A 27690-nucleotide genomic window follows, 5' to 3' on the forward strand; every position below is an offset into this window, starting at 1 on the left:
GTAGCAAAGAGAAAGCCACTGTTGAAAAAAATTCACGTGAAATCTCATCTAGAGTTTGCCTGAAGGCATATGGGAGACTCTGAAGTCAGCTGGAAGAAGCTTCTATGGTCTGATGAAACTAAAATTGAGCTCTTTGGCCATCAGACCAAGAGCTATGTTTGGTGTGAGCCAAAAACACAATATCACTACCATGAAGCATGACGGTGACTACATCATGCTGTGGGGATGCTTCACTGCAGCAGGCCCTAAAATGCTTGTGAAGGGAGAGGGTAAAATGAATGCAGCAAAATCCCAGAGGGAAACCTGAACAGTCTGCAAGAGAGTCACTACTTGGGAGAAGATTTGTTTTCCAGCAAGATATGTTTTCCCTAAGCATTAAGCCAAAACTACACAGAAATGGCTTAAAAACCTCAATTCAATTCAAAATTTGTGGCTGGATTTAAAAAGGGCTATTCACTCACAATCCGCATGCAATCTAATAAAGCTTGGGCAGTTTTGTAAAGAAGAATGGGGAAAAACTTCAGAGTCCAGATGTGCAAAGTTGATAGAGACCTATCCACACAGACTCAAGGCTATAATTGCTGCCAAAGGAACATCTGCTAAATACTGACTTGGGGGGGGGGGTGAATACTTATGCAATCAATTATTTTATATAAGTCATTTAGTCACTTTGTTGAGATCTGTTTTCACTTTGACACAAAAGAGTTGTAGGCCTCTCAGTATACTAGGTGGACTGTTAACTGTTGATCGCTTATTACCAAAATGGCTTCTCTGAAGTGTTATATTAAAATAGCTTCTCATAATGTTAACTGCTGAGCAAGGGGTTCTCTGTAACTGCAATGTTTGGGTTATACAGGGAGATAATGGAAATTGTATTCATTTGTTAGCCAATGGAAGTCATGTTCTGTTATCTTGTATATGTGCACTGAGTTGAGGAGCGCGGGCTTTTCTGGAGGCGAGCGGAGAGGACGGACGTGTGTGGAACGGACAGCGGTTCCAGGGCGGCTGTCACCGGACCTCGGGAGTTCGGAGGGTGGCCAGAGTCTCGGAAGGGCGTGTGGAGGGAATCGGAGGCGTGAGCTCCAATGTATTAAAATCCTATGTGCACAAGATTGTGCTTATGTGACGCCTATTTTTTTGTAGTTATTTCTACTAACCCATCACCAAAAATTGGCTATAAAGTATAATTCTTTACTCGCACTTGGTATATTGTTTCATATTTGTGTTATGGCTGTTCATTGGACGACTCACACCTTATCCGCACCAAAGCAATTGCACTGTTTGGCGGGGTCAACAGCTATTTACCCTAGGCAACAGTGGGTCAGTGGGGCAAAGGCCATTACATTTGGGGGCTCGTTCCGCGATTTAAATTCTGTCAGGATAAGGGGTAAGTTGCCTGGGTTGAATTAAAAGGGATGGACGCAGATAAGATCGAACTTCAGTGTGAGATCGAGGATGTCCCGGTTACTTATGCCTGCGTATTAAGTGGGGTGGATATTCGTACTCCGGATGATGTGTTAACTGGATGCTTGAGTACGGTCAGAGCTATCGGTAAGGTTGAGATTGTAAGCAGAAAGATTGGTAAAACAGGAGACTCAGCCTTTGTGCTGATACAGACGGGTGCTGACGTCAAGGATGTGGGACTGCCGCCGTGTATCGGTGAAGTAGGTGAGGCGTACATGCTGTCACGGAGGACGGGTTTGAAGAGACACCAGATGGGTTGCCCAAGGCTAGGGGCAGAGATTTCAGGGAGTGGGTCCAATTGTTTTTGAGGGATGAAGGAAGGGAGTGGTCAGATTTGGAGAATGTAATTGGTTCTTGTGCCCCACGGAAGGGAGAGGGCTCTAAGCTGGCCTCAGCCATTAACTCTTTGGTTGACTGGGCGGTGGGTCCGCGACAGAAGTTAAGAATTTTCTCAGGAAAAACCCCAATCCCCGAGGGGGAAGGGGATTACAAATCCTGGTTAGAATGTACCTCTTAGCTGCTAGGTGAGTGGCAGTGTTCTGAGGAGGAGAAGCGGCAAAGATTGGGGGACAGTTTGAGAGGGGCGGCAGCTGAGGTGGTAAAAGGGGTGAGAGTTAACCAGCCCCTTGTTTCTTGGAAGGAGTGTCTAGCCGCCCTAGAGGAGGCGTTTGGGCTGACGGGAAGCACGGTGGAGCTTCTAGGGGTGATTCAGAATCTGCGTCAGGAAAAAGGGGAGAAGCTTTCTGAGTATCTTCTCCAACTTGAGCATAGGCTAAATTGCTTGAGGCACCAGGGGAGTCATTTCGGCCAGCGAGGTGGATCGGATAAGGATTGACCAGGTAGTCAGGGGCATGCAGAGATATGATGTGATCGCTAAGAGCCTCCGGCAGTCTCGTAGAACGCGTCCCCCCCCCCATCTTTTGTTCAGTTGTTCAGAGAGGTCAGGGAGGAGGAGGATGAAGTGGAAGTGGAAGGCAGTCCTCAGTAGTAGCCTCTTGTGGTGAAATGACCAGGGTCAGTTCCACGCAGGAGGCACATAAGGGGGTCGCGGCAGGTGGGGTCCCTCCGTGGGAGGGGAGTAGCGGGGAAGGCCCCTCCCAGAAGGGACGGACAGCACTGAGGCCAGGCAGAGGCCGGGGTCCGGCGAGGCGAGCTATGTGCTATAACTGCGGGGAAGAGGGGAACTTCAGGCGGGAATGTGAATGGCAGGGAGCCCCTCAGAGGGAGAGTCCCCGGGTGTCCCAGCAGGAAGCGGGGTTGGGAAGCTTAGAAGGGATTCAGTGAGGAAACAGACTGGAGTCTCTGGGAAAATACGTTCCCAACAATGTGCCACGGGACCCTCAAGAGGAAAAGGCCCTATCCCTGAAGGACTGGCGGGGCCCCGATCCAGCGTGTTGATACGGATCGAAGGGATAGATGCAAAAGCCATATTCGACACAGGGTCGCAGGTTACATCACTGTACCGGTCGTTTTACAATCAGTATCTGGGACATCCACCCCTGACACCTTTCAGTGCACTGGAGATTTGGGGGATCAGTGATGGTGATTACCCGTACAATGGTTATTTGTCTGTGAAACTGGAGTTCCTGGAAGCTGAGGTGGGGGTGTCTGAGGCTCATGAGGCCCTGGTACTGGTGTGCCCAGACCCCGGTGAGACTGGGAGTGTGTCAATTGTGGTGGGGACCAACACCCCTATTGTGCGGGGACTCCTGAGAGCCTGTAAGGAGAAGGCAGGTGAGGACTTTTTGGAGACCCTGTCAGTGCACCCAGTATTCCGAACTGCTTTTGAGGAAGTGTGGGGTCGCTCTGGGCTGGGCGCGACGTGTGAATGAGGCACTGTGTGGTGTGCAGTCGAAGCCTAGGGTGGTGCGGCCAGGTGAAGTAGCGAGAGTAATGGGGATCCCTAGATTCCCGGGAGTGCCTGAGGGTGAAGCCCTTTTAGTGGACACTCCAGAAGATCTCGAAGGGGAGTCGAGATTCCCTGCTGGGGTTCTGGTGAGACCCGAGTTGCAGAAGTCCTCGGTGGTACAGGCACGCAGGTTGGTGGTGATCGTCAGGAACACTACGGCACAGGAGGTCACCTTTAAGCGAGGAACGCCTCTGGTGCATTTGTTCCTGGTGACGGTGATGCATAGCACCCCCGTGAGAGCAGCTGGGGAAGAGCAGTCAGGAAAAAGGCCTAAGTTGACTGCTGAAGCTTTTAACTTTGGGGCATCACCTGTACCGGAGGGTTGGAAGCGGAGGCTGGTGGAGAAGATGTTGACGATGACAGATGTTTTTACCCTTGATGAGTTTGATGTGGGTTGTTCCAGGAGCACTCGCCACACCATACGGGTGACTGAGGATACGCCGTTTAGGGAACGATCATGGCGACTGGCCCCGGCAGATGTGGAAGACATGCGGCAGCATTTAGGCAAGTTGAAGGAGGCCGGGATTATCACGGAGTCCCGGAGCCCATATGCGTCTCCTATTGTAGTGGCCCGGAAGAAGAATGGGAAGGTTCGTATGTGTGTGGACTATAGAACACTGAACAGGCGCACGGTCCCAGATCAGTACATGGTCCCCCGGGTGGAGGATGCACTGGCCTGTCTGAGTGGGGTGAAGTGGTTTAGCGTGCTGGATTTGAGGAGTGGGTATTACCAGATCTCGATGAGTGAGGCCGATAAGGAGAAGACAACCTTCATTTGCCCTTTGGGCTTTTATCAGTTCCAACAGATGCCTCGGGGCATATCGGGGGCCCCTTCCACCTTCCAGAGGGTCATGGAGAAGGCAGTGGGGGATATGAACCTGCTCAAAGTGCTGGTATATTTGGATGACCTCACAGTATTTGGATGCACCTTGGAAGAACACGAAGCGAGGATGATGAAGGTGCTCAACCGGCTGAAGCAGGAAGGGTTGAAACTTTCCCTGAACAAGTGCCAGCTCTGTCAGACGTCTGTTAGCTATGTTGGACACACTGTCTCACGGAATAGTGTAGCGACCAACCCAGCTAAGATCGAAGCCGTGACCACCTGGCCGAGGCCTCAGACAGTGAGTGCTCTGCACTCGTGCCTAGGGTTCTGTGGGTACTATCGGAGATTCGTGAAGGGCTATGCCCAGGTGAATCATCCCTTGAACCAGCTTCTGCGTGGCTACCCTCCCCTGGGACAGAGGGGGAAGGGCAGGAAAGGACGGGAGGTGGGAGAATATTTGAACCCGACAGAGCCCTTCAGCACAGAGATGGGATGACAAATGTGAAGAGGCTTTCCAGTCACTGAAGGAGATGCTGACTCAGGCACCGGTGCTGGCTTTTGCAGACCCCCGACTGCCCTATGTGCTACACACTGACGCCAGTCATGAGTGGTTAGGGGCCATTCTATATCAGGATCAGGGTGCTGGCCTGAGGCCTGTAACATTTGTCAGCTGGAGTTTGTCATCTGCGGAGAGAAACTATCCCACTCACAATTTGGAGTTCCTGGCGTTGAAGTGGGCGGCGTTGGTGACTATCTCTACTGGGCCAAGTTTGAGGTGTGGACAGACAACAACTCGCTCACTTACATCCTGACCTTGGTGAAACTGGATGCCACAGGCCATCGGTCAACGCGGATACGCTGTACCAACGGGGCCATGAGGAGCTGGGGAAGGACGAGGAGTGGGAGAGTGTTCCTGCATCTGGGGTGAAGGCGATGTGCCAGTTTGCTATCACCGTGCAGGCTGAGGAGAAGGAGAGGCCGGGTCGAGCAGTGGACTCATTGGGGGCATCTGATGATGCTGTGCCTTTAGTGTACTGTGACATGACTGCTCTGAAGACCATGCAGTTGCCGGGGTTAAGCCCTGGGGAAGTGGCTGCTGCTCAGCAAGAAGACCCTGACATAGGCCCGGTCTGGCATGCTGTGGAAGAGGGGGATGTGACACGGGCAGAGAAGGCCAAGCACGGTCCCACATCCCTGTTACTGAAGGAATGGCTTCGGTTGAGGTTGAAGAACCAAATGTTATACCGAGTAACGTCACCCCCGGACCGACCTCGGTGTTGGCAGCTGGTCCTGCCGGAGAAGTATAGGAAGGTTGTGTTGAAGTCTCTCCATAATGACTCTGGGCACTTGGGGGTGGAAAAGACCTATGGATTGCTCAAGGATCTGTTTTATTGGCCCCAAATGAGGACGGAGGTTGAAGAGTACTGCAAGTCCTGCATTCATTGCATACAATGGAAGACGCTGCCCGGGCAGGCTGCCCCTTTGTCCCACATGCAGGGCCTTTGGACCTGGTGTGTATGGATTTCCTGTCCTTAGAACCCGATGCCAGCAACGCTGCAAATGTCCTGGTCATCACAGACCACTACACCAGGTATGCGCAAGCTTTTCCTACTAAAGATCAGAGGGCGACTACAGCGACAAAAGTGCTATGGGAGAAGTATTTTGTGCATTATGGTCTTCCTCGGCAGATCCATAGTGACCAGGGATGAGACTTTGAGAGCAAACTCATCTATGAGTTGCTGGGCATGCTGGGGGTTGAGAAATCAAGGACCACGCCCTATCATCCGCAGGGGAATCCCCAGCCGGAAAGGTTCAATCGGACGCTACTAGACATGTTCGGGACTCTGGAGATCAGCAAAAAGAATAATTGAAGTCGATATATTGGGCATCTTGTTCACTGTTACAACCGCACACGCAATGAAGCTACTGGTTACTCACCCTATTATCTCATGTTTGGGCGCAAGGCAAGGTTGCCCATTGACTTTGTTTCGGGGCTGATGCGGGTGAGGTGTCGCCGAAGCCTTACTTGAAGTATGTGTCTGATATGAGGCAAGAATTGAAAAGAGCTTACGAGTTGGCCAGGGAGGCTGCTGCCCGGCAGAATCAGGGAAACAAGAGGAGGTACGACCAACTCCTGCCGGGAGACCGAGTTCTCATCAGGAATCTGGTATTACCGGGAAAACACAAGCTGGCTGATCACTGGGCAGCCACGCCCTATGTGGTGAAGAGTCAGATGCCAAACCTGCCGGTTTTCCGGGTACGGCCTGAGGATGGAAAGGGGCCTGTGAAGATTCTCCATCGGAATCACCTGTTGCCCCTGGGGCAAGATGTGCAGGTAGAGCAGGAGCCTGAAGAGGTGGCTGCACCCCGTGCCAGGACTCTGCGTCCCTGCAGGGTGGAGGACATGCCTACCCCGGGAGAGACGGGCCCGGGCCCAGCCCCAGCCCCTGTGAGGGATACTGATTCAGATGACGATGACTGGGATGGCTGGTACATTCTGCCATTCGCTGATGCTCCCGGGACGGAGGAAGAAACTCCTGGCCTTTCCCCCACTGGGTTAGAAGGGGCTACTGAGGGGCAGTTCATGGCACCACAAGGCGGAGGAGAGAATGTAGGGTCTGGACCAGAGATAGAGGGTTCCGAGGTGCAGAGGGGCTTGGATAACCACTTGGGGGAAGATTTGCCTCGTAGTTTCAAAGGGTCCCCTGTAGTGTCCAAGGCAGAAGGGGTAAACGAGAGGTTGGCTTACGTAGCACCCGGGGAACAAGGTCTGATCTCCATTGTGTTGGAGAGTCAGATCACTGCTTTCTGCACATGGATTGGGCTGTGTGTTCTGCAGGAAGGGATGGCGAATTATCTGAATATCATGAGGGCATGACTTATTTCGGTGGGGGGGGGAAGGTAGGGCTCTCAGTATACTAGGTGGACTGTTAACTGTTAATCGTTTATTACCAAAATGGCTTCTCTGAAGTGTTACATTAAAATAGCATCTCGCAATGTTATCTGCTGAGCAAGGGGTTCTCTGTAACTGCAATGTTTGGGTTATACAGGGAGATAATGGAAATTGTATTCATTTGTTAGCCAATGGAAGTCATGTTCTGTTATCTTGTATATGTGTGCTGAGTTGAGGAGCACGGGTTTTTCAGGAGGCGAGTGGAGAGGACGGACGTGTGTGGAACGGACAGCGGTTCCAGGGAGGAGGACACCGGACCTCGGGAGTTCGGAGGGTGGCCGGAGTCTCGGAAGGACGTTGTGAAGGGAATCAGAGGCGTGAGCTCCAATGTATTAAAATCCTATGTGCACAAGACTGATAAGTTACTTATGTGGCACCTATTTTTTTTTGTAGTTATTTCTACTAACCCATCACCAAAAACTGGCTATAAAGTATAATTCTTTACTCGCACTTGATATATTGTTTCATATTTGTGTTGTGGCTGTTCATTGGGCGACTCACACCTTATCCGCACCAAAGTAATTGCACTGTTTGGCAGGGTCGATGGCTATTTACCCTAGGCAACAGTGAATCAGTGGGGCAAAGGCCATTACAGACTTTTTTTCTGTTGATCAGAGTCAGAAAAAGCCAAATGAAATCCACTGTGATCCAATATTGTATGACAACAAAACATGAAAACTTCCGGAGGGGGTGGGGTGAATACGTTTTATAGGCACTGTTGAAACAGTAGCCTTCAGTGAGTTTTATACTACACTATAACATTAATTATTAACAAAAGAAATCCATTAATTTTCCAACTAGGCAAATAGCAATAAATTATTTGAGGTTGCAAATAACAAAGTGATTATAATTGATTACAATGGGTCTTTCCAGACAATAATAAAAGGTAAGACTGGAATGAAAATAATGATAATTTAAAACTCTTTAAATTTTCATTGACCAAGCAGCTTGCAAGAGGTTGACCACTCATATCTCAACCATCTCCATTTAAAACAGAAATTCCTGACAAGTTCAGATTCCTTTTTGTATATGGTCTGTATGAATTGCATGAAGTGTATTTATAATAGCTTCTGACACTGACCTGCAGTGCCAAACTTGATGCTACAGCATGTTGTGGCAGAGGAATGTGCTTCAAACTGGAGATGCATGGGCAATTGAGTCTAAGGATTGGTTCTCAGACTTCTGTTATTTGTAATATATATTAATGATCTGGATGATTATATAGGTGATTTCATTAGTGCGCCTGACTTGGCATGATCATTGATGAAATCATGGATGACAAGCAGGATTGTCAAATGATACAGCCAGATATAGATCAGTGGAAAATTTGAGCCAATTCCTATTTGGCCTATTCTAGATTATTGACCGAGACAAGAGAATGGATTGCTCGAAAGTTCACAATAACCTTTGCCTCAAATCAAAGATAAGATCCTGGGGGAACAGGAGGATAGCGAGTGTTGTTCTTCTGTTCAGAATGGGCAATAAAGGCAACCAGCCTGATCAGCCTTTCACCAGTGAGAGAAAAATTATTTGAAAAGACCATAAGACATAGCAGCAGAATTAAGCCATTTGGCCCAAGTCTGCTCCTTCATTCTATCATGGCTGATGTTTTTTTCCCTCCTCAGCCCGACTCCACGGTCTTCTACCCATAACCTTTGATGCAGTGTCCAATCAAGAACCCATCAAGCTCTGCCGTAAGTACACTCAACCACCTGGCCTCCACAGCTACACATGGTAATAAATTCCACAAGTTCACCACCCTCTGGCTAAAAAAAAAATTATTTTAAATAGATACCCCTCCATGCTGAGTCTATGCCCTCTTCTCACAGACTAACCCACGATGGGAAACATTCTTTCCTCATCTACGCTGTCCAGGCCTTTCAACATTCGAAAGGTTTCAATGAGATCCCCCCACCCATCCTCTAAATTCCAGCAAGTACAGATCCAGAGCCATCAAACATTCCTCGTATGATAATCCTTTCATTCCCCATCTTGTCTTAGATGAGGAGCCCAAAACTGTTCACAATACTCAAGGTGAGTATTAAAGCCTTATAAAGCCTCAGTGGGCTGAGAAGTGGCAGATGGAGTTTAACCCAGAGAAGTGTGAGGTGGTACACTTTGGAAGGACAAACTCCAAGGCAGAGTACAAAGTAAATGGCAGGATACTTGGTAGTGAGGAGGAGCAGAGGGATCTCGGGGTACATGTCCACAGATCCCTGAAAGTTGCCTCACAGGTGGATAGGGTAGTTAAGAAAGCTTATGAGGTGTTAGCTTTCATAAGTCGAGGGATAGAGTTTAAGAGTCGCGGGGTAATAATGCAGCTCTATAAAACTCTGGTAAGGCCACACTTGGAGTACTGTGTCCAGTTCTGGTCGCCTCACTATAGGAAGGATGTGGAAGCATTGGAAAGGGTACAGAGGAGATTTACCAGGATGCTGCCTTGTTTAGAGAGTATGCATTATGATCAGAGATTAAGAAGCTAGGGCTTTACTCTTTGGAGAGAAGGAGGATGAGAGGAGACATGATAGAGATATACAAAATATTAAGAGAAATAGATAGAGTGGACAGCCAGCGCCCCTTCCCCAGGGCACCACTGCTCAATACAAGAGGACATGGCTTTAAGGTAAGGTGTGGGAAGTTCGAGGGGGATATTAGAACAACACACATCAAAGTTGCTGGTGAACGCAGCAGGCCAAGCAGCATCTATAGGAAGAGGCGCAGTCGACGAAGGGTCTCGGCCTGAAACGTCGACTGCGCCTCTTCCTATAGATGCTGCTTGGCCTGCTGCGTTCACCAGCAACTTTGATGTGTGTTGCTTGAATTTCCAGCATCTGCAGAATTCCTGTTGTTTGGGGATATTAGAAGAAGGTTTTTTAATCAGAGAGTGGTTGGTGCGTGGAATGCACTGCCTGAGCCAGTGGTGGAGGCAGATACATTAGTGAAATTTAAGAGACTAGTAGACAGGCATATGGAGGAATTTAAGGTGGGGGGTTATATAGGCGGCGGGGTTTAAGGGTCGGCACAACATTGTGGGCCAAAGGGCCTGTACAGTGCTGTACTATTCTCAGCATCATAACACTACTCTTGCATTCTAGACTGCTTGAAATGAATGCTAACACTGCATTCGCCTTCTTCGCCACCAGCTCAATCTGCTAGTTAACCTTTAGGGTGTTTTGCACAAGGATTCCAAGTTGCTTTGTGTCTCAGATTTTTGGGTTTTCCCTCTATTTAGAAAATAGTCTGTACATTTATTTCTACTACCAAAGTGCATAACCATGCATTTTCCAACATTGTATTTCACTTGCCACTCTCTTGCCCATTCTCCTAAACTGCCTAAGTCCTTCTGCAGTCTACCTGTTTCCTCAACACTACCTGTCCCTCCAGCACTCTTTGTATCATCTGCAAACTTGGCAACAAAGCCATCTATTCCATCATCTAAATCATTGATATACAGCATAAAAAGAAACAGTTCCAACACTGACCCCTGTGGAAAACCACTAGTCACAGGCAGCCAACCAGAAAAGGATTCTTTTATTCCCACTTTTTGCCTCCTACCAATCAGCCAATGCTTGAAGCATGCCAGTAAATCTCCTGAAATACGCGCATGTGCACATGTGCTGGTCGTGCATGCAGCCTGTTATAGTTGCTCCGTCTAGTTTCTTACTTGTTAAACTTTTTTAACTTAGGTTATTTGTTGTATTTTTTCTTACGGTAACATGTTGAAGCTGCACCCTCTCTAACATGCTGGTGGAGAGAGTTTTATTTTTTTTTAGCGCTGGAAATAGTTACATTCGGACACGTCTCATTAGCATGGCAGCAGGATGGCCGCATTGTCTATTCCAGGGACCAGCTGATTGCGCTTATGCCGGCTGGTTTAGCGAACAGAGCAGCGGACACCCGGGCTGAAATCTGGAGGAAAACACTCAGAGGATGCGGAGGGGGATCAAAAAGTCGAGGGAAGAGGACCGGGTCGAGACAACAGAGGCTTATGGAGAAGAGAAGTTATAAGCCGTGTCTCCCCTCTCTCATCATGGGCAATGTGAGATTGCTGGGTAATAAAATGGACGAACTGACGGCGCTTATCAGGAGTTAGAGAACATTTCAGGAGACCAGTGTCATGTGTTTTACTGAAAGTTGGCTGCACGAGGACATACCCAATCAAAGCGTTTCCATAGAGGGCTTCCAGACTGTTCGAGCTGACCGGAATTGCACTGAGAGTGGTAAGCGTAAAAGAGGGAGGCTTGCGGTTCTGGTAAACAACAGATGGTGCAATCCTGGTCATATTACGATCAAGGAACATGTTTGTAGCCTGGATATTGAACTTTTTGCTTTTGGACTCCGGCCATATCATTTGCCAAGGGAAATCTCGCATGCAATTGTGGTTGTTGTGTACCTCCCTCCCTCTGCCAACCCGACGTCAGTGTGTAACATCATTTACACTGTCATAGCCAGATTACAAACCCAGCACCCGAGAAACCTCATTACCATCTCGGGCGACTTCAACCATGTTACCATGGCTAGAACACTGCCCAACTTCACGCAGTATGTCTGTACAACCAGAGGGGAGAGGACTCTGGATTTGATGTACGCTAATGTTAAGGATGCATACAGCTCCTCTCCCCTCCCCCCATTGGGAAGGTCAGATCACAACCTGGTGCATCTAAAACCCTGCTACGTGCCTCTGGTGAAGAGTAAACCTGCAACCTCGAGGACAGTGAAGAAATGGTCGGAGGAGGCTTATGAGGCGCTCCAGGGTTGTTTTGAGGTGACAGACTGGCAGGCATTCTGTGAGCCACATGGAGAGGATATTGATGGGCTCACAGAGTGCATCACTGATTACATCAACTTCTGTGTGGACTGCAATGTTCCGACAAGAACCGTCCTTTGTTATTCAAATAACCAGCCATGGGTGACAAAGGACATTAAGGACATCCTGAACGCTAAAAAGAGGGTGTTTAGAGATGGAAATAGGGAGGAGCTGAGGGCAATACAGAGGGACCTGAAAGCCAGGATCAGGGAGGCTAAAGACAGGTACAGGAGGAAGCTTGAGTGGAAACTCCAGCAGAACAATATGAGAGAGGTCTGGAGTGGGATGAGGACCATCACTGGGTTCTGGCAAACTAGCAACAGAGGAGCAGAAGGCAGTGTGGACAGGGCCAACGAACTTAACCTGTTCTTTAACAGATTTGACATTGTGGCCCCTGCCCATCCCCCACATGAGTCATCTGTTGTCGGCCCCCAACCAACACATATTCCACTCTCCCCTCCAACCCCTCCTCACAGTCCCCCACCCTGCTCTCATGACTATACCCCTTCCCCACACAAAACCAGCACAATGGGCTTCACAGCTGAACAGGTGAGAAGACAGCTGAAACGTCTCAACCCAAACAAGGCTGCAGGACCGAATGGTGTCAGTACCAGGGTGCTCAAAGCCTGTGCCCCTCAGCTATGTGGAGTACTTCACCATGTCTTCAACCTGTGCCTGAGGCTCCGGAAGGTTCCTGTGCTGTGGAAGACGTCCTGCCTCATCCCTGTGCCGAAGACGCCGCGCCCCAGCAGCCTCAATGACTACAGACTGGTGGCATTGACCTCCGATATCATGAAGACCCTGGAGAGACTTGTTCTGGAGCTGCTCTGGCCTATGGTCAGGCCACACTTAGATCCCATCCAGTTCGCCTACCAGCCCCAGCTAGGAGTTGAGGATGCCATCGTCTACCTGCTGATCTGTGTCTACGCCCACCTGGACAAGCCAGCAAGCACTGTGAGGGTCATGTTTTTTGACTTCTCCAGTGCGTTGGGGAGAAGCTGACAGCGATGCAGGTGGATGCTTTCCTGGTGTCATGGATTCTTGATTACCTGACTGGCAGACCACAGTACACGCGCTTGCAACACCGTGTGTTCGACAGAGTGATCAGCAGCACCGGGGCTCCACAGGGGACTGTCTTGTCTCCCTTTCTCTTCACCATTTATACCTCGGACTTCAACTACTGCACAGAGTCTTGTCATCTTCAGAAGTTTTCTGATGACTCTGCCATAGTTGGATGCATCAGCAAGGGAGATGAGGCTGAGTACAGGGCTACGGTAGGAAAATTTGTCGCATAGTGTGAGCAGAATTATCTGCAGCTTAATGTGAAAAAGACTAAGGAGCTGGTGGTAGACCTGAGGAGAGCTAAGGTACCAGTGACCCCTGTTTCCATTCAGGGGGTCCTTGTGGACATGGTGGAGGATTACAAATACCTGGGGATATGAATTGACAATAAACTGGACTGGTCAAAGAACACTGAGGCTGTCTACAAGAAGGGTCAGAGCCGTCGCTATTTCCTGAGGAGACTGAGGTCCTTTAACATCTGCCGGACGATGCTGAGGATGTTCTACGAGTCTGTGGTGGCCAGTGCTATCATGTTTGCTGTTGTGTGCTGGGGCAGCAGGCTGAAGGTAGCAGACACCAACAGAATCAACAAACTCATTCGTAAGGCCTGTGATGTTGTGGGGATGGAACTGGACTCTCTGAAAAGAGGATGCTGTCCAAGTTGGATGCCATCTTGGACAATGTCTCCCATCCACTACATAATGTACTGGTTGGGCACAGGAGTACATTCAGCCAAAGACTCATTCCACCGAGATGCAACACAGAGCATCACAGGAAGTCATTCCTGCCTGTGTCCATCAAACTTTACAACTCCTCCCTTGGAGGGTCAGACACCCTGAGCCAATAGGCTGGTCCTGGACTTATTTCCTGGCATAATTTACATATTACTATTTAACTATTTATGGTTTTATTACTATTTAATTATTTATGATGCAACTGTAATGAAAACCAATTTCCCCCGGGATCAATAAAGTATGACTATGACTATGACTATGACTATACTATGGGCTCTTTATTTGGTAAGCAGCCTCATGTGTGCTACCTTGTCAAAGGCTTTCTCAAAGTCCAAATATACAACATCCACTGCATCTCTGTGGGCACGTGGCCAAGTGGTTAAGGCACTGGACTAGCAACCTGAAGGTTTGAGCCCCAGCCAAGGCAACGTGTTGTGTCCTTGAGCAAGGCACTTAATCACACATTGCTCTGCGACGACACTGGTGCCAAGCTGTATGGGTCCTAATACCCTTCCCTTGGACAACATCAGTGTCATGGAGAGGGGAGACATGCAGCATGGGCAACTGCTAGTCTTCCATACAACCTTGCCCAGGCCTGCGCCCTGGAGAGTGAAGACTTTCCAGGCGCAGATCCATGGTCTCGCAAGACTAATGGATGCCTTTACTGCATCTCCTTTATCTATCCTACATGTAAGCTCCTCAAAAATATCCAACAAGATTTGACTGGCAAGAATTTCCCTCTAGGAAACTCCCCTTTTATCTATTCTACGTGTAAGCTCCTCAAAAATTTTGAACAAGATTTGACTGGCAAGTGTTTCCCTTAAGGAAACTCCATCTTGTCCTCTGTTACAAACTACTCCATAACAGGTGACCCCAACATCTTCTCAACCACTGAGGTCAGGCTAACTGGTTCATAATTTCTTTTCCTTTCTTAAAGAGTGAGGTGGCATTTTCAAATTTCCAGTCCACTGGAACCAAAGATTTTTGAAAGATCATTACTAATGCATCCACAATCTCTAACGCTGCCTCTTTCAGAACCCTAGGGTTCAGTTCATCTGGCCCAGGTGGCTTATCTAACCTTAGATCTTTCAGCTTTTTGAGCACCTTCTCCCTTGTAATATTAACTGCAGTCACTTCACTTCCTCACACCTTTCAACATCTGGCACACTGCTCGTGTCTTCCACGGTGAAGACTGACACAAAATACTCATTTAGTTAATCTCCTATCTCCTTGGCCTTTGTTATTATTTCTCTGGCCTCATTTTCTAGCAGTCCTATATCCACTCTCATCATACTTGAAAAAAACTTTTACTATCAACTTTGATATTGTTTGCTAGCTTGCCTTCATATTTTGTATTTTCCCTCCTAATGATTCTTTTAGTTGCTCTCTGTAGGGTTTTAAAAGTTTCCTAATCCCATCTTCCCACTAATTTTTGTTTTGCTTTGTGCCCTCTCCTTTCCTAATACATTAGCTTTGACTTCCATTGTCAGCCATGGTTGTACTACTTTGCCATTCTTTTTTCTTTTTATTCTTTCTATTTTGTATTTCTTTGTTTTTGGAATACATCTATCCTGCACCTTTCTCATTTTCCCTGGAAACTCACAACATTGCTGCTTTGTTGTTGTCCTTGCCAGCATCTGATTCCGATTTACTTTGCCCAATTCATCTCTCATACCACTGTAATTTCTTTTACTCCACTGAAACACTTCACTTTCTCCCTATCAAATTTCAAGCTGAACTCATCCATACTGTGATCACTGGCTTCTAAAGGCTCTTTTACCCTGAGCTCCCTCATGAACTCTGGTCCATTACAGCATCAGTATAGCTGATACTTTCGTAGGCTCAACAATAAACTGTTCTGAAAAGACACCTTATAGACATTCAACAACTCACACTTTTGAGATTCACTTCCAACCTGACTTTCCCAATCGATCTGCGTGTTGAAATCTCCCATGACTATCATAATATTTCCCTTTTGATACATCTTTTCTATTTCCAATTGTAATCTGTGGTCCACATCCCAGCTACTGTTTGGAGGTCTGTATATAACTGCCATCAGGGTCCTTTTACCCTTGCAGCTCTGAACTCAAACCACAAGGATTCAACATCTTCTGACCCTATGTCACATTTCTCCACTGATTTGATGCAATTCTTTACTAGCAGAGCCCCTTTGCTTACCTTCATGCCCTGACCAACCAAGAATCTATCAACTTTCACCTTAAATACACCCGCAGACTTGGCCTCCACTGCAGTCTGTGGCAGAGCATTCCACAGATTCACTACACTCTGGATAAAAAATTCATTCTTACCTCTGTTCTCAAAGATCATCCCTTAGTTTTAAGGTTGTGTTCTCTAGCTCTGCATACCCCCGCCATACAAAACGTCCTCTCCACATCGACCCTATCTAGTCCTTTCAACATTTGGTAGGTTTCAATGAGATCCCCATGCATTCTTCTAAATTCCATTGAGTACAGACCCAAAGCAGCCAAACGCTTCTCATATGTTAACACTAGAATCATCCTCATGAACCTCCTCTACTGTCTCCAATGACAACACATCCATTCTGAGATAAGGGGCCCAAAACTGTTGACAATACAGGTGCAGCCTTATAAAGGCTCAGCTTTATCTCCGTGCTTTTATATTCTATTCCTCTTGAAATAAATTCCAACATTGTATTTGCCTTCTTTACCACACATAACCTGTAAATAAACCTTCTGGAAGTCTTGTACAAGGACTCCGAGTTCCTCTGCACCTCTGATGTTTGAAACTTCTCCTCATTTAGAAAATCAGAGTCAGAATCAGGTTTATTATCACAGGCATATGACGTGAAATTTGTTAACATAGCAGCAACAGTTCAAGGCAATACATAAGCCAGCAGAGAAAAAAAAAATAAACAAGTAAATCAATTACATATATTGAATAGATTTAAAAAACATGCAAAAACAGAAATACTGTATATTAAAATAAAATGTGAGATAGTGTCTAGAGATTCAATGTCCATTTAGGAAACAGATGGCAGAGGGGAAGAAGCTGTTCCTGAACCCCTGAGTGTGTGCCTTCAGGCTTCTGTACCTCCTACCTGATGGTTACAGTGAGAAAACGGCGTGGCCTGGGTGCCGGAGGTCCTTAATAATGGACGCTGCCTTTCTGAGACACTGCTCCCTAAAGATGTCCTGGGTACTTTGTAGGCTAGTATCCAAGATGGAACTGACTAGATTTACAACCTTCTGCAGCTTCTTTCCGTCCTGTGCAGTAGACACTTCAAACCAGACAGTGATGCAGCCTGTCAGAACGCTGTCCACGGTACAACTATAGAACCATAGAACCACTGAACTTTACAGCACAGAAACAGGCCTTTTGGCCCTTCTTGGCTGTGCCAAACCATTTTTCTGCCTTGTGCCCACTGACCTGCACCTGGACCATATCCCTCCATACACCTCTCATCCATGTACCTGTCCAAGTTTTACTTCAATGTTAAAAGTGAGCCCGCATTTACCATTTCATCTGGCAGCTCATTCCACACTCCCAGCATTCTCTGTGTGAAGAAGCCCCACCTAATGTTCCCTTCAAACATTTCCCCCTTCACCCTTAACCCATGTCCTCTGGTTTTTTTTTTCTCCCCGAGCCTCAGTGGAAAAAGCCTGCTTGCATTCACTCTTATCTATACCCATCATAATTTTATATACCTCTATCAAATCTCCCCTCATTCTTCTACGCTCTAGGGAATAAAGTCCTAACCTATTCAACCTTTCTCTGTAACTCACCTTCTCAAGTCCCGGCAACATCATTGTAAACCTTCTCTGCACTCTTTCAACCTTATTAATATCCTTCCTGTAATTTAGTGACCAAAACTGTACACAATACTCCAAATTCAGCCTCACCAATGCCTTATTCAACCTTTGTATCATCAGCAAATATGCTGATCCAATTTACCACATTATCATCCAGATCATTGATATAGATGACAAATAACAATGGACCCAGCACTGATCCCTGTGGCACACCACTAGTCACAGGCCTCCACTCAGAGAAGCAATCCTCCACTACCACTCTCTTCTTCCATTGAGCTAATGTCTAATCCAATTTACTAACTCTCCATGTATACCTGGCGACAGAATATTCCTAACCAACCACCCATGCGGGACCTTGTCAAAGGCCTTACTGAAATCCATGTAGACAACATCCACTGCTTTCCCTTCATCCACTTTTCTGGTAACCTCCTCGAAAAACTCTAATAGATTGGTTAAACATGACCTACCACGCACAAAGCCATGATGATTCTCTCTAATAAGTCCCTGTCTATCCAAATACTTGGGAGATCCTATCTCTTAGTACTCCTTCCAATAATTTGCCTACTACCGACGTCATACTTACTGGCCTATAATTTCGCAGATTACTTTTAGAGCCTTTTTTAAACAACAGAACAACATGAGCTATCCTCCAATCCTCCGGCACCTCACCTGTAGATACCGACATTTTAAATATATCTGCCAGGGCCTCTGCAATTTCAACACTAGCCTCCTTCAAGGTCCGAGGGAATACCCTGTCAGGTCCTGGGGATTTATCTACTCTGATTTGCCTCAAAATAGCAAGCACCTCCTCCTCCTCAAACTGTAAAAACCCATTTAAGATCTCCCCCATTTCTTTTGGTTCCATACATAGCCGACCACTCTGACTTTCAAGAGGACCAATTTTATCCCTTACTATCCTTTAGCTCTTAATATACCTGTTGAAGCTCTTTGGATTATCCTTCACCTTGACTGCCAAAGCAACCTTATGAGTGTAGTTTATGAGTGTATTTGTTGACATGCCAAATCTCTTCAAACTCCCAATGAAGTATAGCTGCTGTCTTGCCTTCTTTATAACTTCATCGATATGTTGGGACCAGGTTAGATCCTCAGAGATCTTGACACCCAGGAACTTGAAACTGCTCACTCTCTCCACTTCTGATCCTTCTATGAGGATTGGTATGTGTTCCTTCGTCTTACCCTTCCTGAAGTCCACAATCAGCTCTTTCATCTTACTGATGTTGAGTATCAGGTTGTTGCTGTGGCACCACTCCACTAGCTGGTATATCTCACTCCTGTATGCCCTCTCGTCACCATCTGAGATTCTACCAACAATGTTTGTATCATCAGCAAACTTACAGATGGTAATTGAGTTATGCCTAGCCACACAGTCATGGGTATAGAGAGAGTAGAGCAGTGGGCTAAGCACACACAACTGAGATGCGCCAGTGTTGATCGTCAGCAAGGAGGATATGTTATCACCAATCCGCACAGATTGTGGTCTTCTGGTTAGAAAGTCGAGGATCCAATTGCAGAGGGAGGACAGAGGCCCACGTTCTGCAACTGCTCAGTCAGGACTGTGGAAATGATGGTACTAAATGCTGAGCTATAGTCGATGAACAGCATCCTGACATAGGTGTTTGTGTTGTCCAGGTGGTCTAAAGCCATGTGGAGAGCCATTGAGATTACACCTGCGGTTGACCTATTGCAGCAATAGGCAAATTGCAATAGGTCCAGGTACTTGCTGAGGCAAGATTTCAGTCTAGTCATGACCAACCTCTCAAAGAATTTAATCACTGTCGATGTGACTGCTACCGCACTGTTGTTTGCACTATTGTTCCTTTTACGACAAGGTATTATCATTCATTTTCCAACACTGTACTCCATCTGCCACATTTTTGCCCATTCTTCCAATTTGTCTAAGTCTTGCTGTAATCACATTGCTTCCTCAGTACTACCTACCCCTCCACCTATCTTCATATCATCTGCAAACGTTGCCACAAAGCCATCAATTCCATTATCCAAATCATTGGCAAACAATGTGAAGAAAGGTAGCTGTCCCAATATTGACTACTGAGGAACACCACTAGTCACTGGCAGCCTACCAGAAAAGGCTCCTTTTATACCCACTCGTTCCTCCTGCCTGTCAGTCATTCCTCCATCCATGCCAGTATCTTCTCTGTAACGCCACAGGAGTTTATCCTGTGAAGCAGCCTCATGTGTGGCACCGTATCAAATGCCTTCTGAAAATCCAAGTAAATGACATCCACTGCCTCTCCTTTGTCCACCCTGCTTGTTAATTCCTCAAAGAACTCCAACAGATTTGTTAGGCAAGATTTCCCATTACAGAAACCATGCTGACTTTCACTTATTTTGTCATTGGTCTCCAAGTATTCCTAAATCTCATCCTTAATAGTGGATTTGAACATGTTCCGAACCACTGAAGTTAGGCTAACTGGCCTATAATTTCCTTCCTTTTGCCTTCTTCCCTTCTTAAAGTGGAGTGACATTTGCAATCTTCCAGTCCTTCAGGACCATGCCAGAATTAAGTGATTTTTGAAAGATCATGTCCAATGCATCCATTATCTCTTCAGCAACCTCTTTCAGGACTCTGGGACGTAGTCCATCTGGTTCAGGTAACTTATCCACATTAAGACCTTTCAGTTTGCCTTGTACTTTTCCCTTTGTAATAGCAATGACACTCGCTCCTGCTCCCTGTCCCTCACGGACCTCTTCCACACTGAACACAAACAATGTGAAGAAAGGTAGCTTTCTGTGAAAAAAGTACCCAATTAGTTCTTCTGCCATTTCTTTGTCCCCCATTACTACTCACCAGCATCATTTTCCAGTGGTCTGATATCCACTCTCGCCTCCCTTTTACTCTTTATATAACCGAAAAAACTTGTCGTATCCTGCTTTATATTATTGGCTAGTTTTCCCTCATATAACATCTTTCCCCTTCTTATAGCTTTTTTAGTTGTCTTTTGTTGGATTTTAAAAGCTTCCCAATCATCCAACTTCACACTTACTGTTGCTACCTTATTTGCCCTTTTCCTTGGCTTTTATGCAGTCCTTATCTTTCCTTGTAAGCCACGGTTGCCTCGCTCTGCCATTTATGAAACTACTTCTGCAGGACATAGCTATCCTTCGCCTTGTGAATTATTCCCAGAAACATCAGCCACCTCTACTCTGCTATCATCCCAATGAGTATCCATCTCCAATCCACCTGGGAAGCTCCTCTCTCATGCCTCTGTAATTCTCTTTATCCGATTGTGATACTGATACATGTGACTTATGCTTCTTCCTCTCAAACTGCACTATGAATCCAATCACATTATGATCACCGCCTCCTAAGGGTTCCTTTACATTAAGCTCCCTAATAACATCTGGGTTATTACACAACACTCAATCTAAGATAGTCTTTCTCTGAGTAGGCTCAAGCACAAGCTGCTCTACAACACCCTCTTGTAGGCATTCAACAAATTCCCTCTCTTGCGATCTGACACCAACCTGATTTTCCCAATCCCTTTGCATATTGGAGTCCTCTACTACAATTGTGCCATTACCCTTATTACATGCCTTTTTCAGCTCCCTCTGCAATCTCCATCCTACATCTTGGCTACTATTTGGAGGCCTATAGATGATTCCTGTAATGTTTTTTATACTCTTGCACCAACAAAGATTCAACATTGTCTGACCCTATGTCACCTCTTTCTAAAGATGTAATTCCATCTCTTACCAATAGAACTACACCACCCCCTAAGCCTTCCTGCCTGTCCTTTCAATACAAAGTATATCCTTTGATGTTAAGCTCACAACTATGGCCTTCTTTCAGCCATGACTCAGTGATGCCCACAACGTCATACCGACAAATCTCTAATTTCACCATGAGTTCGTTCACCTTATTCCGAATGCTACGCACATTGAAATACAGCACCTTCAGTCTTGCATTCTTCACCCTTCTGAATTTTGCCTCTGTAGTACAACTTAACTCTTTGCTCTGCTTGCATTTGTACCCAATCTTTGACTTGTCCTTCCTTATATTTATGTTACATCTGTCATTTACTTGTAAACCTGCTGGCTCATCCTCCACTCTATCATCCTGGTTTCCATCCCCTGCCACATTAGTTTAAACCATTCCCAGCAGCTCAAGTAAATCTGCCTGCAATTGGTCCCCTCCAATTCAAGTGCAGCCCACCCTTTTTGTACAGGTCGCACCTGCCCCAAAAGTGGTCCCAATTATCCAGAAATCTGAATCCCTGCCCCCTGCTCCAATTCTTCAGCCATGCATTTGTCTGCCACCTTATTCTGTTCCAATCCTCACTGTCACGTTGCACAGGTAGCAATCCCAATTTTACTACCCTTGAGGTCCTGCTTCCCAGCTTCCTCGCTTACTCCCTGTAGTCTGTTTTCAGGATCTCTTCCCTTTTTTTAACTATTGCATTGGTACCAATATGTACCATGGCTTCTGGCTGCTCACCCTCCCTTTTCAAGATGTTGTGGATGCATTCAGAAACATCTCGGACCCTGACATCTGGGAGGCAAACTATCATGTGTGTTTCCCTTTCATGTCTACAGAATCACCTATTTATCCCCCTGACTATGGAGTACCCTATCACTGCTGCCATCCTCTTCAGTTCCCTACCCTTCTGAGGTACAGTGCCAGACTCAGTGTCAGAGGCATGGCCTCTGTTGCTTCTCCCAGTAGGTCGCTCCCCTTCCCCCAAAGTGCTCAAAATGGAGTGCTTATTGTTGAGAGAAATACTCTCCACTATCTGACATTTTCCCGTCCTTCTCCTGATAGTCACCCTTTTATCTGTCTCCTGTAGCCTTGGAGTGACTACTTCCCTGTAGCTCCTGTCTATCACTGCTTCATGTATCCTAACAAGCCGAAGGTCATCGAGCTGCAACTTTAGTTCCTTAACTTGGTTTCTAAGGAGCTGCATCTCGATCCACTTGGTGCAGATGTGGTCATTAGGGAGTCTGGTAGTCTCCTAGAATTCCCACATCTAACACCTAGAACAGAACACAGGTGCTGTAAACATCCCCCCAATTCTCTCTAGAGTTAACTCAGAATAGGAGGTAAGAAACTTACCTATGAACCTTGTGTCCACCCGTTCTCACCAAAGTCTTGTTGAGCCAAAGCCTTACTACTCTGCCTCAGACTACTCTGACAATGATCACTCCCATGACGATCACTCCACTAGGCAGTACCTCTCTTTTATAGAGACTTTTTTTTTAAAAGTTCTAAAGTTCTTTGGTGGACCTACGCGAGAATGCTTCTGTTGCATCTGCACAGTGCTCCAATCAATGACTCCCATTGAAAAACTTCCTGCTTTTTAAAGATCTGTTGCATCTGCACAGTAGGCCAATCAACCAGTCATGGCAGACTGATCCAGAAGCTTAGGATACATGGGATTCACAGTGATTTGGCAGTTTGGATTCAGAATTGGCTTGGCTATAATAAACAGAGGGTGGTGTAGGAAGAGTGTTATTTGGGCTGTATGTCTGTGACCAGTGTTCAGTACTGTGCTGGGACCTCTGCCAATTGTTATACATACAAATGACTTGGATGAAAATGTAGATGGATTGGTTGGTAAACTTGCAGATGACATAAAAATTGGTGAAGTTGTAGACATTTAAGAAGAAAGGTAATCAAAGGATACAAGTAATACACACAAGTCAGTTATAGTTATAGCTGGAGAAAATGGCAGATGGAGTTTAATCCAGGCAAGTGTGAGGTGTGGCTTTAGGCAAAATGATACTTCACTTTAGCAAGGATAGAGCCGTAATGAGAACATTTGGTGATTAAAGAGAAATTAGATCTTGGGTTATTGTTCTCTAATATATCCCTCAAATATAGAAATGTTATGGAGTATTTCAGCAACTTACCTGGGACTGAGAATTGATGTTGGCACCCTGCTTTACTAGTGTTCTAACCACATCAGTTTGTCCAGCCAGAGATGCAATGTGCAGGGCTGAATTTCCTTTCTAGAAAAAAAAGAGTGAAAAAGGAACATTAATTTTCAGGACAAAAAAAGAAAAAAATTCAGAGAATACTGGAGCACGAATTTTCTTCTATAAGAGGGTGCAGAGAATTGAATAAAATTGTTACCAATGTTCAGTCTCCTTTTATAACAGAAAACTGTTTTCTGAAAATGAAATGTCAAATTTTATAAAAGCAACAGTTCGGTGGACAATGTACAAGATAAGCAATGAAAAATGCTCACCTTGTTTATTTCCTGCTCACTTAACCCAGTTTAATATTTATGACCTAGAATCCATGCCAAATATAAAAAGAGTGATTTAATCTGTAGCAGTTCTCAAAGAAGGCAACTGTGCAGGGACAGGCAATGACAACAACAACTCTCTTCCTGATAGGCTGAATGCCTTCTGTGCACAATTTGATGCAATGAATGATGTGACATCAAGGAAAGCCCCCTCTCCGCCCTGAGGAACAGGCATCCTGTCTGGTTGCACCCAAGGTGGGTAGGATCCTAGCCACAAAAAGCTGCGGGGCCAATGTACCTGGTCAGGTCCTGAGGTATTCTGCAGCCCAGCTAACAAAGGTCTTAACAGACATCTTAAAACATCTTTTTGCAACAGTCCACTGTCCCTGCAGGGAGCCACTATCATTCCAGTGCCCAAAAGAGCGATAGTAACTGGACTGAACTATTACCGTACAGTGGCATTGACCTCAACAGTTATGAAGTGCTTTGAGCAGCTGGTAATAAGCCAAATAAAATCACATCTTCCAGATACATTTAAAAACGCAAACACGAGGAATTCTGCAGATGCTGGAAATTCAAGCAACACACATCAAAGTTGCTGGTGAATGCAGCAGGCCTGGCAGCATCTCTAGGAAGAGGTACAGTCGACGTTTCGGGCCGAGACCCTTCGTCAGGACTAACTGAAGAAAGAGTTAGTAAGAGATTTGAAAGTGGGAGGGGGAGGGGGAGATCCAAAATGATAGGAGAAGACAGGAGGGGGAGGGATGGAGCCAAGAGCTGGACAGGTGATTGGCAAAAGGGATATGAGAGGATCATGGGACAGGAGGCCCAGGGAGAAAGAAAGGCCGGGGGGGGGGAGCCCAGATGTATAGTCAGAGGGACAGAGGGAGAAAAAGGAGAGAGAGAGAAAGAATGTGTGTATATAAATAAATAACGGATGGGGTACGAGGGGGAGGTGGGGCATTAGCGGAAGTTAGAGAAATCAATGTTCATGCCATCAGGTTGGATGCTACCCAGACGGAATATAAGGTGTTGTTCCTCCAACCTGAGTGTGGCTTCATCTTTACAGCAGAGGAGGCCGTGGATAGACATATCAGAATGGGAATGGAATGTGGAATTAAAATGTGTGGCCACTGGGAGATCCTGCTTTCTCTGGCGGACAGAGCGTAGGTGTTCAGCAAAACGAATTCCCAGTCTGCGTCGGGTCTCACCAATATATAGAAGGCCACATTGGGAGCACTGGACTCAGTATATCACCCCAGCCGACTCACAGGTGAAGTGTCGCCTCACCTGGAAGGACTGTCTGAGGCCCTGAATGGTGGTAAGGGAGGAAGTGTAAGGGCATGTGTAGCAGTTGTTCTGCTTACAAGGATAAGTGCCAGGAGGGAGATCAGTGGGGAGGGATGGGGGGGGGGGAACGAATAGACAAGGGAGTCGCGTAGGGAGCGATCCCTGCGGAAAGCAGAGAGGGGGGAGGAAAAGATGTGCTTAGTGGTGGGATCCCGTTGGAGGTGGCGGAAGTTACGGAGAATAATATGTTGGACCCCGAGGCTGGTGGGGTGGTAGGTGAGGACCAAGGGAACCCTATTCCTAGTGGGGTGGCGGGAGGATGGAGTGAGAGCAGATGTGCGTGAAATGGGGGAGATGCGTTTGAGAGCAGAGTTGATGGTGGAGAAAGGGAAGCCCCTTTCTTTAAAAAGCCCCTTTAAGCCCCTTTCCAGATACATTGGAGCCTTTCTAGTTCACCTACTGCTCAAACTGGTCCACTGATGATGCCATGACCTCCGCTCTCCACTCTTCCTGTCCCTCACAGAAAAATGATGTCTCATTTTGATGTAGTTCATCGACTTCAACTTGGCATTTAACGGAATCATCCCTCATAGGCTGGTGGATAAACTGTCCTCAATGGAACTCAGCACTCCTCTCTGTCACTGGATACTGGACTTCTTGACAGAAGGACCCCAGTCAGTTAATCAGTCCAGGTTGGCAGCAATATGTCAGGTGTAACCCAGATTAATTAAACCCAAAAACGTAAAGTTAGAAAGCTTCACCTGGGGAGGGCTGAAAATGAGGTTTACCGAATTTTATGAAAAGAACTTGGGGAAGAAAAAACTATACAAGAACGAGGTGTGGCTGACGCAGCGCGGGAAAGTGAGAGAAAAATAGCAAACTTTCAGAAACTAAAGATATGCCTGTTAAAAGTGGAATTAGTGGTGAGTATCTCTACCTTACTTACTTGAAAACCTCAGGGTGAACCCTCTGGAGGAGAGACAATAGCGATAAAAGATCTATTGAAGCTACAGCTATAACAAGACAATATCCGCAGAGACCAGCGTCCAGGATCTTTACCACAATTAGTTCTGTTGATTCACACCAGGGAACTGGATGAGTTAAAACCTTTACTGTTCGGAGTGTATCAATTTGTGTGTGAAATATGTTTAGTGCTGTTGTAACTGAGAAATGTTTGGAAGTGACAATGTGATATTGAGTTAATTTGAAATAGAAAATAGAATGTGTATAAAAACTTACAGATTGTAATCCCATTATATACAGGTCAGGTTTTTTGTATAAGTATTGTGAGTCGACTTTCCGTGGATGAAATATTTCACCCAGTGGAACAAGAAACGAGATGGCGAGCCACCCAAGATGAAGAACCAGTGCGGGAACGAAATGTTTAATGACATAGAGGATTTAATACCGCTGGATGTATCGGTTTATTTTCATTCGAAGGGTCTGAATTTGATTTTCTGCAAGAACTGATTATTTTTGCAAAGACTTTAAGTTACTGAAGGAGATTTACTTTGTTTAAAAGTTGTGATGTTGGAGAATTGCTGTGAAAGGAGCTAAGCTGTATAGATATATAATTTTTGAATCTGAATTCTGACTGGAACTGAAACTGAAGTTAGCCATAATACCTAAGAATAAGAAATCAATGAGTTTTCTAACTAGGGATAAAAGAAAAGAAAAGTTAGTCTGTAAACCTCTAAATAGGGAATAACACTAGATCTAATTAGTTAGAGAAATTGGAGTAACAAAGGTTATTCTAATGCATATTATTGATCCTAACTAAACTAAACAGTAATTTGTGTTTTGTTTGATATCTGAGATTTGGAACCTAAACAGAATGTTGGAATTTTGAGTTGTTCTTACTTGTGTAAATTTTCATGTAAAGGTTTTCAAGTAAGTAAGGTAGAGATACTCACCACTAATTCCACTTTTAAGAGCGATATCTTTAGTTTGTTGTGTTTCCCTCGCTTTCCTGCACTGCATCAGCCACGCCTCGTTCTCACATAGGTTTTTTTTACCAAGTTTTTTTTTAATTCGGTAAAATTCATTTTCATCCCTCCACAGGTGGAGCTTTCTAACACTACATCTTTGTGTTTAATTAACCTGCGTTACACAAGCTCCATCATGTTGAGCACTGGTGCACCCCAAGACTGTGCTCGGCCCACTGCTGTTCACACTGCTGACTCATAACTGCACTGCCAGTTCCAGCTCAAATCACATCACCAAATCTATTGATGATACAACAGTGGTTAGCAATAATGATATCAGCATACAGAGAGGAGGGAGAGAAGCTTGTCAAATGATGTGAGAACAACTAACTTGGATCTCAACATGGACAATGCAAAAGAGATGATTGTTGACTTCATGAAGGCACAGGTTGACAACTCTCTACTGTACAACAATGACTCTGCCATGGAGAGAGTGAAGAGCACAAAGTTACTTATAATGATAAACTAACCCGGACCCACAACACCTCCTCATTAGTCAAGAAGGCATGTACACTTCCTGAAGAGATTGAGGCTTGGTAGGCTCCCTGTCCCCATTCTATTTATTTTCTACAGGAGCACCATTGAGCATGGCTGCATCATTGAGTGGTATGGGAGGCCACAAGCCCCTACAGCGGATAGTAAAAG

At 46.0% G+C, this 27690-nt stretch overlaps 1 protein-coding gene and 1 long non-coding RNA gene across 6 annotated transcripts in view; one reads left to right on the top strand and one right to left on the bottom strand.

Annotated features, from left to right (window-relative positions):
• LOC134344194 (ankyrin-2-like) overlaps window positions 1-27690 on the bottom strand; it is a 978678-nt gene that overhangs the window by 526506 nt on the left and 424482 nt on the right. For all 5 annotated transcript variants that reach the window (XM_063043600.1, XM_063043603.1, XM_063043602.1 and 2 more), the window contains one exon: window positions 23433-23531. In XM_063043600.1, coding sequence (XP_062899670.1) covers window positions 23433-23531 — 99 coding nt within the window. The remainder of the gene's footprint in view (window positions 1-23432; window positions 23532-27690) is intronic.
• On the top strand, window positions 7357-26561 carry LOC134344198 (uncharacterized). The gene is made up of 3 exons (XR_010017389.1): window positions 7357-7466; window positions 8775-8843; window positions 26324-26561. It is a non-coding gene; the product is annotated as an uncharacterized LOC134344198 (long non-coding RNA).

Source organism: Mobula hypostoma, chromosome 3 (genome assembly GCF_963921235.1).
Source record: "Mobula hypostoma chromosome 3, sMobHyp1.1, whole genome shotgun sequence".
NCBI lineage: Eukaryota > Metazoa > Chordata > Chondrichthyes > Myliobatiformes > Myliobatidae > Mobula > Mobula hypostoma.